This window comes from Acinonyx jubatus, chromosome A3, assembly GCF_027475565.1.
Source record: "Acinonyx jubatus isolate Ajub_Pintada_27869175 chromosome A3, VMU_Ajub_asm_v1.0, whole genome shotgun sequence".
NCBI lineage: Eukaryota > Metazoa > Chordata > Mammalia > Carnivora > Felidae > Acinonyx > Acinonyx jubatus.
The window spans coordinates 65580003-65593452 of record NC_069388.1 but is presented as its reverse complement, the minus strand read 5'-3'; the positions used below and the strand labels follow the sequence as shown (position 1 = coordinate 65593452).

General features: G+C 38.2%; 1 protein-coding gene and 1 pseudogene across 1 annotated transcript in view; one reads left to right on the top strand and one right to left on the bottom strand.

Moving 5' to 3' along the window:
* The window catches only part of MSH2 (mutS homolog 2), an 80084-nt gene that overhangs the window by 50683 nt on the left and 15951 nt on the right, over window positions 1-13450 (bottom strand). The window contains exons 5-6 of the mRNA XM_015074708.3: window positions 11093-11242; window positions 9346-9479 (exon numbers count right to left, since the gene is read on the bottom strand). Coding sequence (XP_014930194.1) covers window positions 9346-9479; window positions 11093-11242 — 284 coding nt within the window. The remainder of the gene's footprint in view (window positions 1-9345; window positions 9480-11092; window positions 11243-13450) is intronic.
* Window positions 2412-2752, top strand: LOC128311338 (ragulator complex protein LAMTOR5-like; annotated as a pseudogene).

The window sequence follows — 13450 nt, the reverse complement described above, 5'->3', positions numbered from 1 at the left end:
AGGAAAGGATAAAAGAAACCTGATACTTGGCTGACCCACCCTTCATCTTTCTTTTTCTTTTGTTTTCCCAAGACTCTTGTATCCTTAGGCTACTCTCAGGTAAATGTTAAGAATCCACAGAGAAGATATTTCTGATTAAGAATCTTCCCATGCTGGGGCACCTAGGTGGTTCAGTCGGTTAAGCGACAGACTTCGGCTCAGGTCATGATCTCACGGTTCATGAGTTCGAGCCCTGCATCAGGACTCTGTGCTGGCAATTTAGAGCCTGGAGCCTGCTTCAGATTCTGTGTCTCCCCCTCTCTCTCTGCCCCTCTCCTGCTCACTCTCTCTCTCAAAAATCAACATTAAAAAAAAAAAAAAAAAAAGAGTTTTCCCATGCTTCTTCCTTATTCCAACTATTTTATCACTGTTTCCTCTCAAACTCACCAGGGAATGGGTCTTACGTCATCAACACCACCTTTTGGCCCATACCACCATCTTCCAGTAATCTGCCAAAATGACCAACACAAAGGGCAAGAGGGGCACCTGCTATGTTCTGTAGGCCTTTTAGAAAACAGAGATGGTCCTTTAGCCACATACATGCACATGTACAAGAGATGATAATGACACTGCAGACATCAAGGGAATGGCACTGTTCAAAAAGGAATGTCCCACAAACGTTACCATGGCAAAACTGGAAGAGTCTCCAGTGTCATCCAGCATGCTGTTAACAATGTTGTAAACAAACAGGGGCAAGATTCTTGCCAAGACAACTAGTGTACATATTGAGCATATTAAGCATTCAGCTTCCTGAAGCCTGTGAAATAAAATGATCAGAGGAAAAAAGGAAGCCAAGAGAAAGATACATGGGTCCAAATGAAGCACCAACCTGCTGCACACAGAAAAGTTTGTAAGAACTAATGGAAAAGAGCCTGAACTGCTGGAACCCATTCCCTATGAATTCATGGTATGACAGAAAAAGAAGGAAAGAAAAGAAAAGAAAAAAAGAAAGAAAGAAAGAAAGAAAGAAAGAAAGAAAGAAAGAAAAGAAAAGAGAAAGACAGACCACCCTCTAGACTGTAAAAATGTTTCTCTTCATTGAATATAAGTGTGGTATCCCCTCCTCCAAAGAAATATTTAAAGCAACCTTTGTGTCCTTAAAAAATAAATAACAGTTTAAGAACATTAAATTTCAGTAAGAATATTAAGAAGTTGAACAGTACAGGAATGAAACCACTTCTGAAACATATAGTACAAGGCAATATACACCACCCCCTCGGTTTCTGGCCCAGGTATCATTAAAAGCCCAATAAATTACTAGTTTCACAAGTCTGTTCAGTACACCATTTCAGAAATAATTACAGTGTCAGTTTATGTTCTGGCTAATAAAGTTTTTAAAAAGGACTGCTCTGCTGTTTCTATGACAATGCCACTCTTAGAGAATCATAATTTTAGAAGCTCCAAAGTTACTGTTGGCATAACATAGTATACCTGTCAATCCTCAATAAAATTACTCAGCTATACACAATTTGACACATTAATTTGCAAACTGACTGGAATAAAGACAATTTTTTAGGGTAAAATTCGGACAGAATAAATCATGAAATTAATCGTGAAATGTTTTTGTATGTTAAAATCCACATTCTGTCCTTTCTTTAAAACTAGCATTTCTGATCTTTCGTTGTAAAAATAGTCGACTAGAATTTCACGACAGCATATTTATATGGCTGAGAACAAATTTGGTATGGTTAAATGCAGCGAGAGCCACTCATCTGATGCATATTCTGGTAGGCCTGAGAAGATTAAAAAAGAAAGAGTATGGCAAGATATAAAGAGAGGAAATGCTTTTAAGGAATATTCAATCTAGTGGAGAAGGACATGCTCCATCTTACAGTTAGTGCTGAGTAACAACTGAGATACAAAATGCAATGCAATGTGATGCGGATAAGTAAGTAAGGATTCCTATGGGAGCTAGGAAACTTCACTTTGGGGTATTTCATTTGCCTGTATTTTGAAAAATTGGGATTTACAGAGCTAAGACTTGGGGGAGACAACTTGGGATGGGAGGCCACAGCAGAGACTTGAAGGAAGAAAAGTACAGGATGCACTGGAAAACTGAAGCAGAGAAGAAATAGGAAAAAACTATGTCCAGAGGTAAAATGAAAAGGTTGGCTTTGGAAAGGAAAAAGCACTATCTCTTCTTTTAAGAGCCATGGAGTAAAGACTGAAAATACAGATATATTTAGAGATTACAAGGATTAAGGAGGAGATCATCTGTTCAGAGGCAGAAGGCAGCTGAAGGCTTTCAAGGAAAGTAAAAAATTGGGGGTTGGTCACTGTAACTTGTCATGTAGTAAAATAAGAGGAGACATGCTCCAGGCCTGGGCCAGAGGAGAACGCAAAATGCTACAGGACCCTGGGCCAGGTGGACCATGGATGGGATAGAAGTGACCCTGGAGCAGCACTTCAAGGAAACAGTGAAGAATCCATCCACTGTTGGGAGTCCTGTGCACAGGTTCACAAGGACTTAATCTGGGCTGCCATGGGACGCTGTCAGATGAGCATGCTGGCGTGCTATCTATTTTAGCCCAACAAGTAGCGAGCTAACCTCAGACCCCACTGATACTCCTGTGGTGCGTCTAGAATCAGATAATGGGAACATTATGAGCCAAAAACAGGACAGGATCACAGTGGCAGTCACAAAATGGCCTCTTGACATCTCACGTCAGTCTTCCAGCAGACTGTCATAGAGGCTCGATTCTACCTACGTTAATGATCTTGTAGAACTATTCAAGTTCCAGTAGTTAGACCATTTATTTGGTGTGCATTAGGCACTTTTCTATTAATTTTAGAATTTTAAGCTGCTTTTTGACACTCAGTGGACTGACTTATCAAGATATTAGTAAGAAGGATCATGTTTTAAAGCAGGAGGTCCAAGTCACTTTGTACACAGAATTTTGATATGTTTAATAAATCTGGTCAGAGGAAGAAAAAAAGTAAGAATTGAGTAGCAATGAAAGCCAGCAACTCTTAATTGAGAAAGACAGCTAAGGAGAGAGGCCAGCATGACAAAGGGCCAATGGAGCACAAGAAATTCTATGGTGCCTTTGAAAGCACTGGAAAGGCAGTGCCTTTGTGGTGCAGGCTGAATTGGAGGCAAATGAACTTCATAGGGCTGAGCAGATCAGCTCAGAGCAGAATAAAGCCTTGCCACTAAACCTGATTTAGAAGCAAAGAAAATAATGGTGGGAAAGCAATGGAATGTAAGCCCTCCGGCTCTTCCTTAGAGGTTAGAGCAATGCTTCACTGTTATAACGAAACTACACTCACTGTATGACCTCCAAACCACTGTTTCCACAAAATATGGACTATTAACTAGTTTGCCCTGGCACAAAAATATAACCTGGAAAGAAGTCTAGGGACCTTAGGAGTACACTGCCTCAAAAAGCATGATATACTATCACCTAAGCATCCCCACGGCTTATCTAAATTTACAGGACCAATACTTTTATTCAGAGACTTAGGTTTCTAATAAGACTGTTACATTAATCATACTAAATTTTATATAAAAAGAAGTAATTCAATTTTAAATTAGAAGGCAGTAAGAATACCATATTTAATATAAACAAAATTTTTCATCAGCAATTTAATTTTTTTTAAGTTTATTTGAGAGAGAGAGAAAGCACAAGCAGGGGAGGAGTAAAGAGGGGGAGAGAGAGAATCCCAAACAGGCTCTGCACCATCAGTATGGAGCCCAATGCAGGCCTGGAATTCACCAACCTTGAGATCATGATGTGAACCGAAACCAAGAGTCAGACGCTTAACGGACTGAGCCACCCAGGTTCCCCCATCAGCAATTTCTTAGGAGTGAACTATTTCATATGCTCACTATCATGTATTCAATCTTCTTTAGAGAATTCTAACTTGAAAACTACCAAGACTTCATATGAATCTACGGAAAGACAAAAACCAAAAACCTAGAAGATTAAGAGCAACAGTCCTAGTATATGAGCAAACGTGAGGACTCTGGGACATATCAGAAAACAAGTGATGGGACACCTGGGTGGCACAGTCAGTTAAGCATCCGAACTTTTGATCTTGGCTCAGGTCATGATCTCACAGTTCTTGAGATCAAGCCCCGGGTCAGGCTCTGCACTGATAGTGCAGAGCCTGCTTAGGATTCTCTCTCCTCTCTGCCTTTCCCCTGTACGCATGCATGCCCTCTCTCTGTCAAAATAAACTTAAAAAAAAAAAAAAGAAAAAAGAAAAAAAAGTGGAAAAAACAGTAATATGAATAGTTCTTTTTTTAAATCAAGTATTTTTAATTTATGTACAAAGAGCTAGCTAGCACTAGGGTAGGTATCCTGAACATCTGCAGTAAGATGGGTACCTTGGATGACGCACTCAAGGAAGTTCACTTGACCCAACTTAATGAAGCCAGTATCCTTTACATACTGATGGAAACACTACTGGCACATATTGAGGCCATATTTCTGGACTGTATCAGGCAGGTTTATGCAAATGTGGCAAGGAGAATCCTGGCTGAATTTTTTCTATATATACACTTCTGTGTTTTTTTAAAGTAAATTCTGTCCACAATGTGGGGCTAGTACTCACTACTCTGAGATCAAGAGTTGAACACTCTACCAACTGAGCCAGCTAGGCATCCCTGGCCAATTTTTTTAGATGACTCCAGTAGGATGACCCTTCTTGCTCTCTCAGAAGCAACAAGGCAAAAGATGGCAGTTATTCTAATTCCTAATTTGTTAGATAAAGTACAAAAAAGAGGAAACACCTAGATACTCACTCCTAAAAGGTAATAACTTATCATTCTCACTGGAGATAAAAAGTATTTAAGCCATTAGCTAAAAATAAGCAGCATTTGTAGTCTCTGTGCAAGTAGGTTTTAGTGAATGGAAACATGAGCATGACAACATATAAAGCAATTCCATGGATTTAATTTAAATAAAAACCAAAATAATATGCTTCCTTTCTGGTGTTAAAATCCAATTTGGATCAAATTAAATACCATTGATAGAAGCAATAAATACAGTATAGCAATTAAGTGCAAGGGCTCTGGTGTCAGGCCAGCCTGGCTTTAAAACCAATCCCACCACATCAGAGCTGATGAATAGCAGATGCTTAGCAAAGTGCCAAACACAAAGTAGATACCAGTCTTAACATCCTCCTTCTCCTAAGAGCTTGGTAATAACCTAAAAGTAATCCCATTTTCATCATTATTCCTGAACCTATCAACTGGGCTACTGTCCTTGATAAGATGTATGCACCAAACTCAGATCTTATCACATCTGTCCCTACCTCTCCTCTAATGAAAAAAGAAAAATGAAAACTTTTCCTTCCTTAACAGAATTCACCCAACAGCAACAAAATTTAAAAAAAATTTTTAACGTTTATTTATTTTTGAGAGACAGAACATGAGCAGGAGAGGGGCAGGGAGAGAAGGAGACACAGAATCCAAAGCAGGCTCCAGGCTCTGACCTATCAGCTGAGCCCAATGCAGAGCTCAAACCCAACAACCCCGAGATCATAATCCGAGCCACAGTCAGACGCTCAACCAACTGAGCCACCCAGGTGCCCCTAAAATGAACTCTTGGGGCACCTGGCTGGCTCAATCAGTAGAGCATGCAACTCTTGATCTCAGGGTCATGAGTTCAAGCCCCATGCTGGGGGTAGAGTTTATTAAAAAATAAAATAAAATGTATTTAAAAAAGAAAATTAAATAAACTCTTCACTTACAGACTTCCACTACTTACTCTTTTGTGAATCATCCCATAACAATGTTGACAGTAAGAAACAGAAAACTTGATTTTACTGTTACCCTGAAGAGATCAATCCTACATGCTCAGAGAAGGGGGTAATGAATTTGCCCTGAGAACCCTGAAGGTGTAAACTAGGAAGCCAGAGGTATCGCAGCAGATAGAACTGAGAAAGGGAGATAAAACAAGGGACTGTCCAAATAAGAACCTGTATAAGGAGTATAACTTTCTCCTCCTAATCTGTGAATTTCAGCATTTGGTCTTGAAAACCAAGGGCTTTTATACTTGCTGGCAAACAAAAAATTTCTCACCAAGATGAAAAGGAGAAAATATTTCTTCTCACCTTACAGGTGCAGAAAAATAGATCATATTCTGACTCATAAAGGCATCCTTGCAAATCCTATTTCTTTCTTTTTTTTTTTTTTAATTTTTTTTTTCAACGTTTATTTATTTTTGGGACAGAGAGAGACAGAGCATGAACAGGGGAGGGGCAGAGAGAGAGGGAGACACAGAATCGGAAACGGGCTCCAGGCTCGGAGCCATCAGCCCAGAGCCTGACGCGGGGCTCGAACTCACGGACCGCGAGATCGTGACCTGGCTGAAGTCGGACGCTTAACCGACTGCGCCACCCAGGCGCCCCTCCCATTTCTAATTAATAAGCCTTATAGACTACCAGATTTTGGAAATTATTGCTATGTGCTGCGAAGAAACCTTTATCCTCTAAAAAAATCTAATTTTCATATCTTCTAAAGTAATTTGTTACTGTGGTAAATAATATAAAAATGACATCTCAGGTTTCAGAAGAGTCTTAATACATACGTGCTCTAGTTGTTAAGCCAGAAGGGGACAAGTGGCACTTGCTCTGTTCACAGGAGACCAAGGTTAAAAATATAACCAATGACCTAGCGCTTGAGAGTTAAATTACCTAATTTTTCTAAAAAAACAAAACAAAACACTAAAAGATGAGAGACAACAGCATAAAATTTTGCTTGTTTATAGAAAGACTCTCCATTAAATGATACTCAAAAGCTGATTAAGACTGATTGCTCCCAGGGCAACGATGGCAACTCACATACAGTACAGTAAGAAATGTGTCCCTTGAGCTGTCGAACATAGAGGCCCTGAGAAAGAGATCCCAGGGAACTGGGGGACAAGAGGAGAATTACCACTGTGTAACCTTCTGTTCTGTTTGAATCTTGAAACGTATACATGTTATTACTTATTCACAAATAATTAAAATTAAAAACTGTAAACCGCTTTAATTACTTGCAATTATCTAATCCTTCCTATTTCTTATTTTAAGTCACTAAATCCCACTCTTCTTCCCAGTAAACCTGACTTCAGAAAGTCACCATAGCATCTCAACTTCTGCATTTCCTTGTTTTTTGTTTGTCTGTTTTTTAAGTAGTCTCCATGCCCAGTGTGGGGCCTGAACTCACAACCCTGAAATCAAGAGTCACATGTTCTACCAACTGAACCAGCCAGATACCCCTCAACTTTGGCATTTTCAATAAAATACCAGCACATCCACAAACCACTAACCGCCTGAGTTATTTTTATTGTAATGTTCTTTGAATCCACAGGATTAACACTCAGTTTGGTAATTATTTACAGGGTGTCTTATGATACCGATCAACTATTTTATGTATGTCTGGCAATGTCCCAAATAGTCAAAAGATCATTATGCTTTTGTATATTATCAGCATTCAGTAGGTATTCAACAAATTCTTGAATGATTTGACATCATAGCTATAAAAAAATTGAATCTTTTACCCATTCTGGCAGTGTCACTTAATTTGCCAAATGGAAAACATTAGGTACAAAATAAGGCCATTAGAAATAACCTAATTATTGGGACATCTGGGTAGCCCAGTCAGTTGAGCATCCAGCTCTTGATTTCATCTCAGGTCATGATCCCAGGGTCATGGGATCAGCCCTGCCATCAGGCTCTGTGCTGAGTGTGGAGCCTGCTTGAGATTCTCTCTCTCCCTCCCTCTGCCAATTTCCCCTGCTGACTCTCTCTAAAAAAATAAAAATGCATTAAAAAAAAAAGAAATTAATTATGGATAAAGGTAAAATAAAGTACATCTTGTCAATAAAATATTGTGTACTTACTAAAAACTAAAAATGTTGATTGAATGAGGGGTGTCTGGGTGGCTCAGTCAGTTAAGCAACCGACTCTTGGTTTTGGCTCAGGTTGATCTCACAGTTCACAAGATATAGCCCAGGACTGTGCTATGCACTGACAGTATGAGCCTGCTTCCGATTCTCTCTCCTCCTCTCTCTGCCTCTCCCCGCTCACACTCTCTCCTCTCTCAAAGTAAATAAATAAACTTCAAAAAAAAAAAAAATGTTGAATGAGAAGATAAAACAGCAACAGTAAAAAATGCTTATGAAAATTGACGTATAAGTGGGAAAAATTGGGGCACATAACTATATTAAGATTTACAACTATGTTTAAAAAAAAAAGATTAATACAAGAGTGCATCATCTAAAATGACTCCATTTAGGGGTGCCTGGGTGGCTCAGTTGGTTAAGTATCTGACTTCAGCTCAGATCATGATCTCGCGGTTTGTGAGTTCGAGCCTCACGTCGAACTCTAGGCTGATAGCTCCAAGCCTGGAGCCTGCTTCAGATTCAGTGTTTCCCTCTCTCTCTGCCCCCACCCCCCTTGTGCTCTGTCTCTCTCAAAAAATAAACATTTTAAAAAAAAAAGTCATTTAAAATGTCTCCATTTATATAAAGTTCAAAAAACAGGCAAAACGAATTAATCTATGATGTTAGAAGGACAGTGATTACTTTGAAGTGAGGAGGGGTAGTAACTAGCAGGAGATTCCAGGAGAGTCACTAGGATGCTACTTATGTTGTTTCTTGATTTGACTGTTGTTACACTGATGTGTTCACTTTGTGAAAATCCACCAAGCTGCAACACTTAGCATTTATACTCTTATGTATACTTCTTTTAAAGTCTTATAACCCATATATAAAACAAAAGATAAAAATAAAATATACCCAAATGTTAATCATATTCAAGCAGCAGAATTATAGAACCTTTCATTTTTTCAATTAAAGTGACTTTCTGAAATAAATGTTTAGGTTGCCTTAAAACCCTTTCCAAAATAATTAAGAGGAAGTGCTTCCTATGTGCTACACCCTCATCAAAGCACTTTATATACACTAAATTATCCAATCGTCATAACAACCCTACAAAATAGGTGTGTCATTACTGTCATTTTAAAAGGGAAGAAACTGCAACACAGAGGTTGAGTAACTGTCCCAAGATAACACAGCTAATAAGTGCTAGAGACGTAACCTGCATTAAGGTACTCACGCTCCTAAGTTTATGTTCTGAAACACTATCCATCCATCTCTCTGATAAAACTTTACTTTTTTATAGTGAAAAAAAAAAAGTAAAATAAGTTATCAAATCAATCTAAATCATTACTACTCTTATCACTATGTAGCTAGCTCTCTGTGCAGTCACATGCAAAAATACAGGAGCAAATTTGCATATTAGAGTAAATGGCATAATCCTGTGGAGTAATTAGAAGTTACCCAAAGCTTACAGAAGTGTACATTAGTAATATACCTCTCTTCTATTCTGTTCTTATCCATGAGAGGCTGCTTAATCCACTGGTTAACCAGTCTTTGTCCTTGAGGGGTTTTGCATTTATTTAGCAATGCAGCCAGAGACTGAGAGCCAGTGGTATCTTCAACAGAACCCTAGTAAACAAAAAACAAAAAAGAATAGCATGCTCATTAGTGAAAACTTTAAGGTGCTACAAGAAATAATTAAATAATTTTGGGAACAAGAACACTTATATTCTTCAGATATTAAATGAGAAATTTGCACAGAAGTTCCTCTTCCTCAGCCGGCTTACTGTCAGGCTGGGGTCAGTCTATACTACAGCACCTGAGTATTTTGAATCCACATGGTCAAAGTGGAGGCTTCAAGATGCCATCTCACATTTAGCCTATTTCCATTCTTTTATGATGTCCAAAGTGTGGTGACTCATTATGTCATCCTAACTCCTCTCTGGAGAACTGGGACTAACGGCCAGACCAAGCCCATTAAAGTCTTGAGTAAAGCAAACCAGTGATCAATTGCACATGAGAGGCCCCCAGTTTTGTGAAAGTGTAGCCTGTGTCTCATGGTGCTTTAGAATGTGTGCATGTGTGTATAAATGCATGATACATACTCATATGTATTGCTATGGCCATATGTTGAAGGCCAACATAATTGGTAGACAGAGTCCATTAGAGGAAATGAAACAGTTGTCTTGGTGGCTATTAAAGTAAGATGTGCAGGAGCGCCTGGGTGGCTCAGTCAGTTGGACATCTGACTCTGGGTTTCAGCTCAGGTCACGAGCTCATGGTTCGTGAGTTTGAGCCTCATATCAGGCTCTGCGCTGCCAGTGCAGAGCCTGTTTGGGATTCCCTCTCTCCTCCTCCCCGTTTGTGTACGTTCTCCCTCTCTCTCAAAATAAATAAACTTAATAAAAAGGTTTCTGGGGAGCGCCTGGGGGGCTCAGTCAGTTAAGCGTGCAACTCTTGGTTTAGGCTCAAGTCATGATCTCACAGTTAGAACCCCACATCAGGCTCTGCACAGTGTGGAGCCTGCTTGGGATTCTCACCTCCCAACCCCCGCCCCTATCCAACTCATGCTCTCTTGCCTCTCTCTTTCAAAATAAACTTTAAAAAAAATATTTTTTAATTTATTTAAGTAAAATGTGTATAAAATAATTTTTTCTTAAAACAAAAAGCTCCTCGGGGCGCCTGGGTGGCTCAGTCGGTTGGGCGACTGACTTTGGCTCAGGTCATGATCTCACAGTTCGTGAGTTCAAGCCCCGCGTCGGGCTCTGTGCTGACAGCTCAGAGCCTGGAGCCTGTTTCAGATTCTGTGTTTCCCTCTCTCTCTGACCCTCCCCCGTTCATGCTCTGTCTCTCTCTGTCTCAAAAATAAATACACGTAAAAAATTTAAAAAAATTTAAAAAAAAAAAGCTCCTCTTCCTAAAATCAAACTTTCAACCTATTAATCTAGATTTTCTGCTGTGTATTTTCCCCAAACCAAAATTACTTTGTAATTACTGTAGTTTTAGACATAAAACTTCCTAAAATTAATTTTTTAAGAACTGCTATTAATATAATAAAATTATTCATAAAGCCAGGACAAATACTATTTATATAGCTTGCACCTAGAAAAATATAGTAATTTAAAGCTGCATGTCTACATATAATATTTCAAAATATTTAAGCTCCTTAATAATATTCCTCAGCATAGAATAAAGGAAACATTTTTTAAGCATTAAGTTTTTTAAGACATGTTATTTTTTACCTGGAAAAGGTTAAGGGCTCTGACTGCTGCAATATCCAACCTCATGTACTGACTGAAGTCAAAAGTAGTCAGTTCAAACTGTCCAAAGTTGGAATCATCTGATAAGAGTTCTAAAAACTTGATTACTGCAGACAATGATGAAGCTGCAACCTAAGATTAAGAATTAAAAAAAAAAAAATTTAATTAAAGATTCTAGGGGTGCAGCTGGTTGAGTGTCCCAACTTCGGCTCAGGTTATGATCCCACAGTTTGTGGATTTGAGCCCTGCACCGGGCTCTGTGCTGACAGCTTAGAGCCTGGAGCCTGCTTTGGATTCGTCTCCCTCACTCTCTAGAGTATATATAAAAACATATATAAACAAATCCTAGAGGTATTTAAAAAACAAATGGCAAAATGAAAATAAATTCTGAACACTATCATTTCCCTTTGTGTTCCTTCTCAATCCAAACCAAGAAAATCAGACAAAGTTTAAATAAATCTCTTAAGGTTAAAAAATTAGTTTTAGAAAGTGAAAATTTACTGTTAGAATAGTATTATTTATAATAGCCAAAAGTAGAAATGACTCAAATGCCTATCAAGAGTAAAATGAATGAAGTTTGGCATGTTCACCCCTATGGAATACTACACAACCAAAGATATAAGCACAATCAACTGTGACACATGACAATATGGGTAAAACTTAAAAACAATACTGAACAAAAGAAACCAGGCACAAAAGAATATAAACCATATGATTGATTCCACTAATGTAAACTACAAAAACAGGCCAAACTAGTCTATGCTAGCAGAGGTAAGAACGATGGTTACCCTTGGGGTAATGACTGAAAGGAAGCCTAAAAGGTCTGAGGTCCTGATACTCTATTCTGCTTCACGGGTGCTGGTTATCTGGGGATCTGCAATTCATGAAAATTCAGTTATACACTTAGGATATATGCACTTTCCTACATGTATATTTAAATAATAAAAAATTTAAATAATCTGTTATTATTGTAACATAAGTAGTTCAGGACATCATACCAACAGCCCAACGACAAATCCTACATATTAAAATATATTTGATACTAGACTTGTGAAATGTACCTGCTTTCCCCAACTGAAAACAGTCATCTACCTGTCCTTGACAAACTCCAGCACTGCACTTCCTACAGTGTCATCAGGAAGCACAGATAAAAACTTTTTGTAGCCCTAAAAGCTTCTTCACATTTTCAAGAGGTAAGTTTCTAATACCAGTATTACTGCTCATACATACTGGCTTTTGATTATGTTACACACACAAAAAGTAAAAGAATTACGGAGTTTATAGGAATTAAACTATTACATGATAAGCAATAACCACAAAATCATGACAGTCATAACAGTCCCAGTTCATTCTAGTTTGAAATCTACTTTGGGAATTCTAAGTTTAACAGCTTGTCCTGTCTTTTTAAGTATACAACAGAATTTTCCATGTTACTTATCAGTGACCCACAAATATCCTGTCAAGAGCTTCCAATATTTTACCATAAAAATACATCTCAAGCCACACGGACCTCAAAAATTTGAACAAAGAAACACATCAACCACTGAAAATCCCATAAAAGTTACATTGTTTCCATATTCATTTCTACCACTACACATACATAATCTGCCAATTTTTTAGCCAAACTGTTTAAATGTAGTATTTATTATGCATTATGTGCTATATATATATACTTTCACTCTTATTCCTGATCTCCCCAACAATCCTTTAAGACCTATTATGTATTTAACAAATAATGAAACTGCCTCTCAGAAAGATAAAGTAATTGAGGCCCCTGGGTGGCTCAGTTGATTAGGCTTCAGCTCAGGTCATGATCTCATGGTTCATGGGTTTGAGCCACGTGTCAGGCTCTGTGCTGACAGCTCAGAGCCTGGAGCCTGCTTCCGATTCTGTGTATCCCTCTCTCTCTGCCCCACTCCTGCTTATGTTCTGTCTCTGTCTCTCAAAAATGAATAAACATTTAAAAAATTTTTAAAAAAAGATGAAGTAATTTATTAAAGACTCTACAACTTGTACATTATAAAGCTCTGAAAGGTCTTTTTCCCCCCTACAATCACTATGCTATCTCATCCACTTAAGTGACATTAATCAGGCTCTTTCCTGTGAAATCAATAAAACTCTTTCTTGCTCCAAGGATATATGTTATGTAAATATAATGCAATTATATTTAAGGTTATGTTTCAGTTTTTCTAGTCATTTCCTCAAGTTTTTCAAAAGTTTAATCACAGTAAAAATAAGCTTAATTAATATCAGTGATTCACAGTTTACACTTTGGAGAGAGATGAAAGAAGTAGCTTTCCAAAAGCCATGATTATAATTTAAGAGTAAATTCACATTATA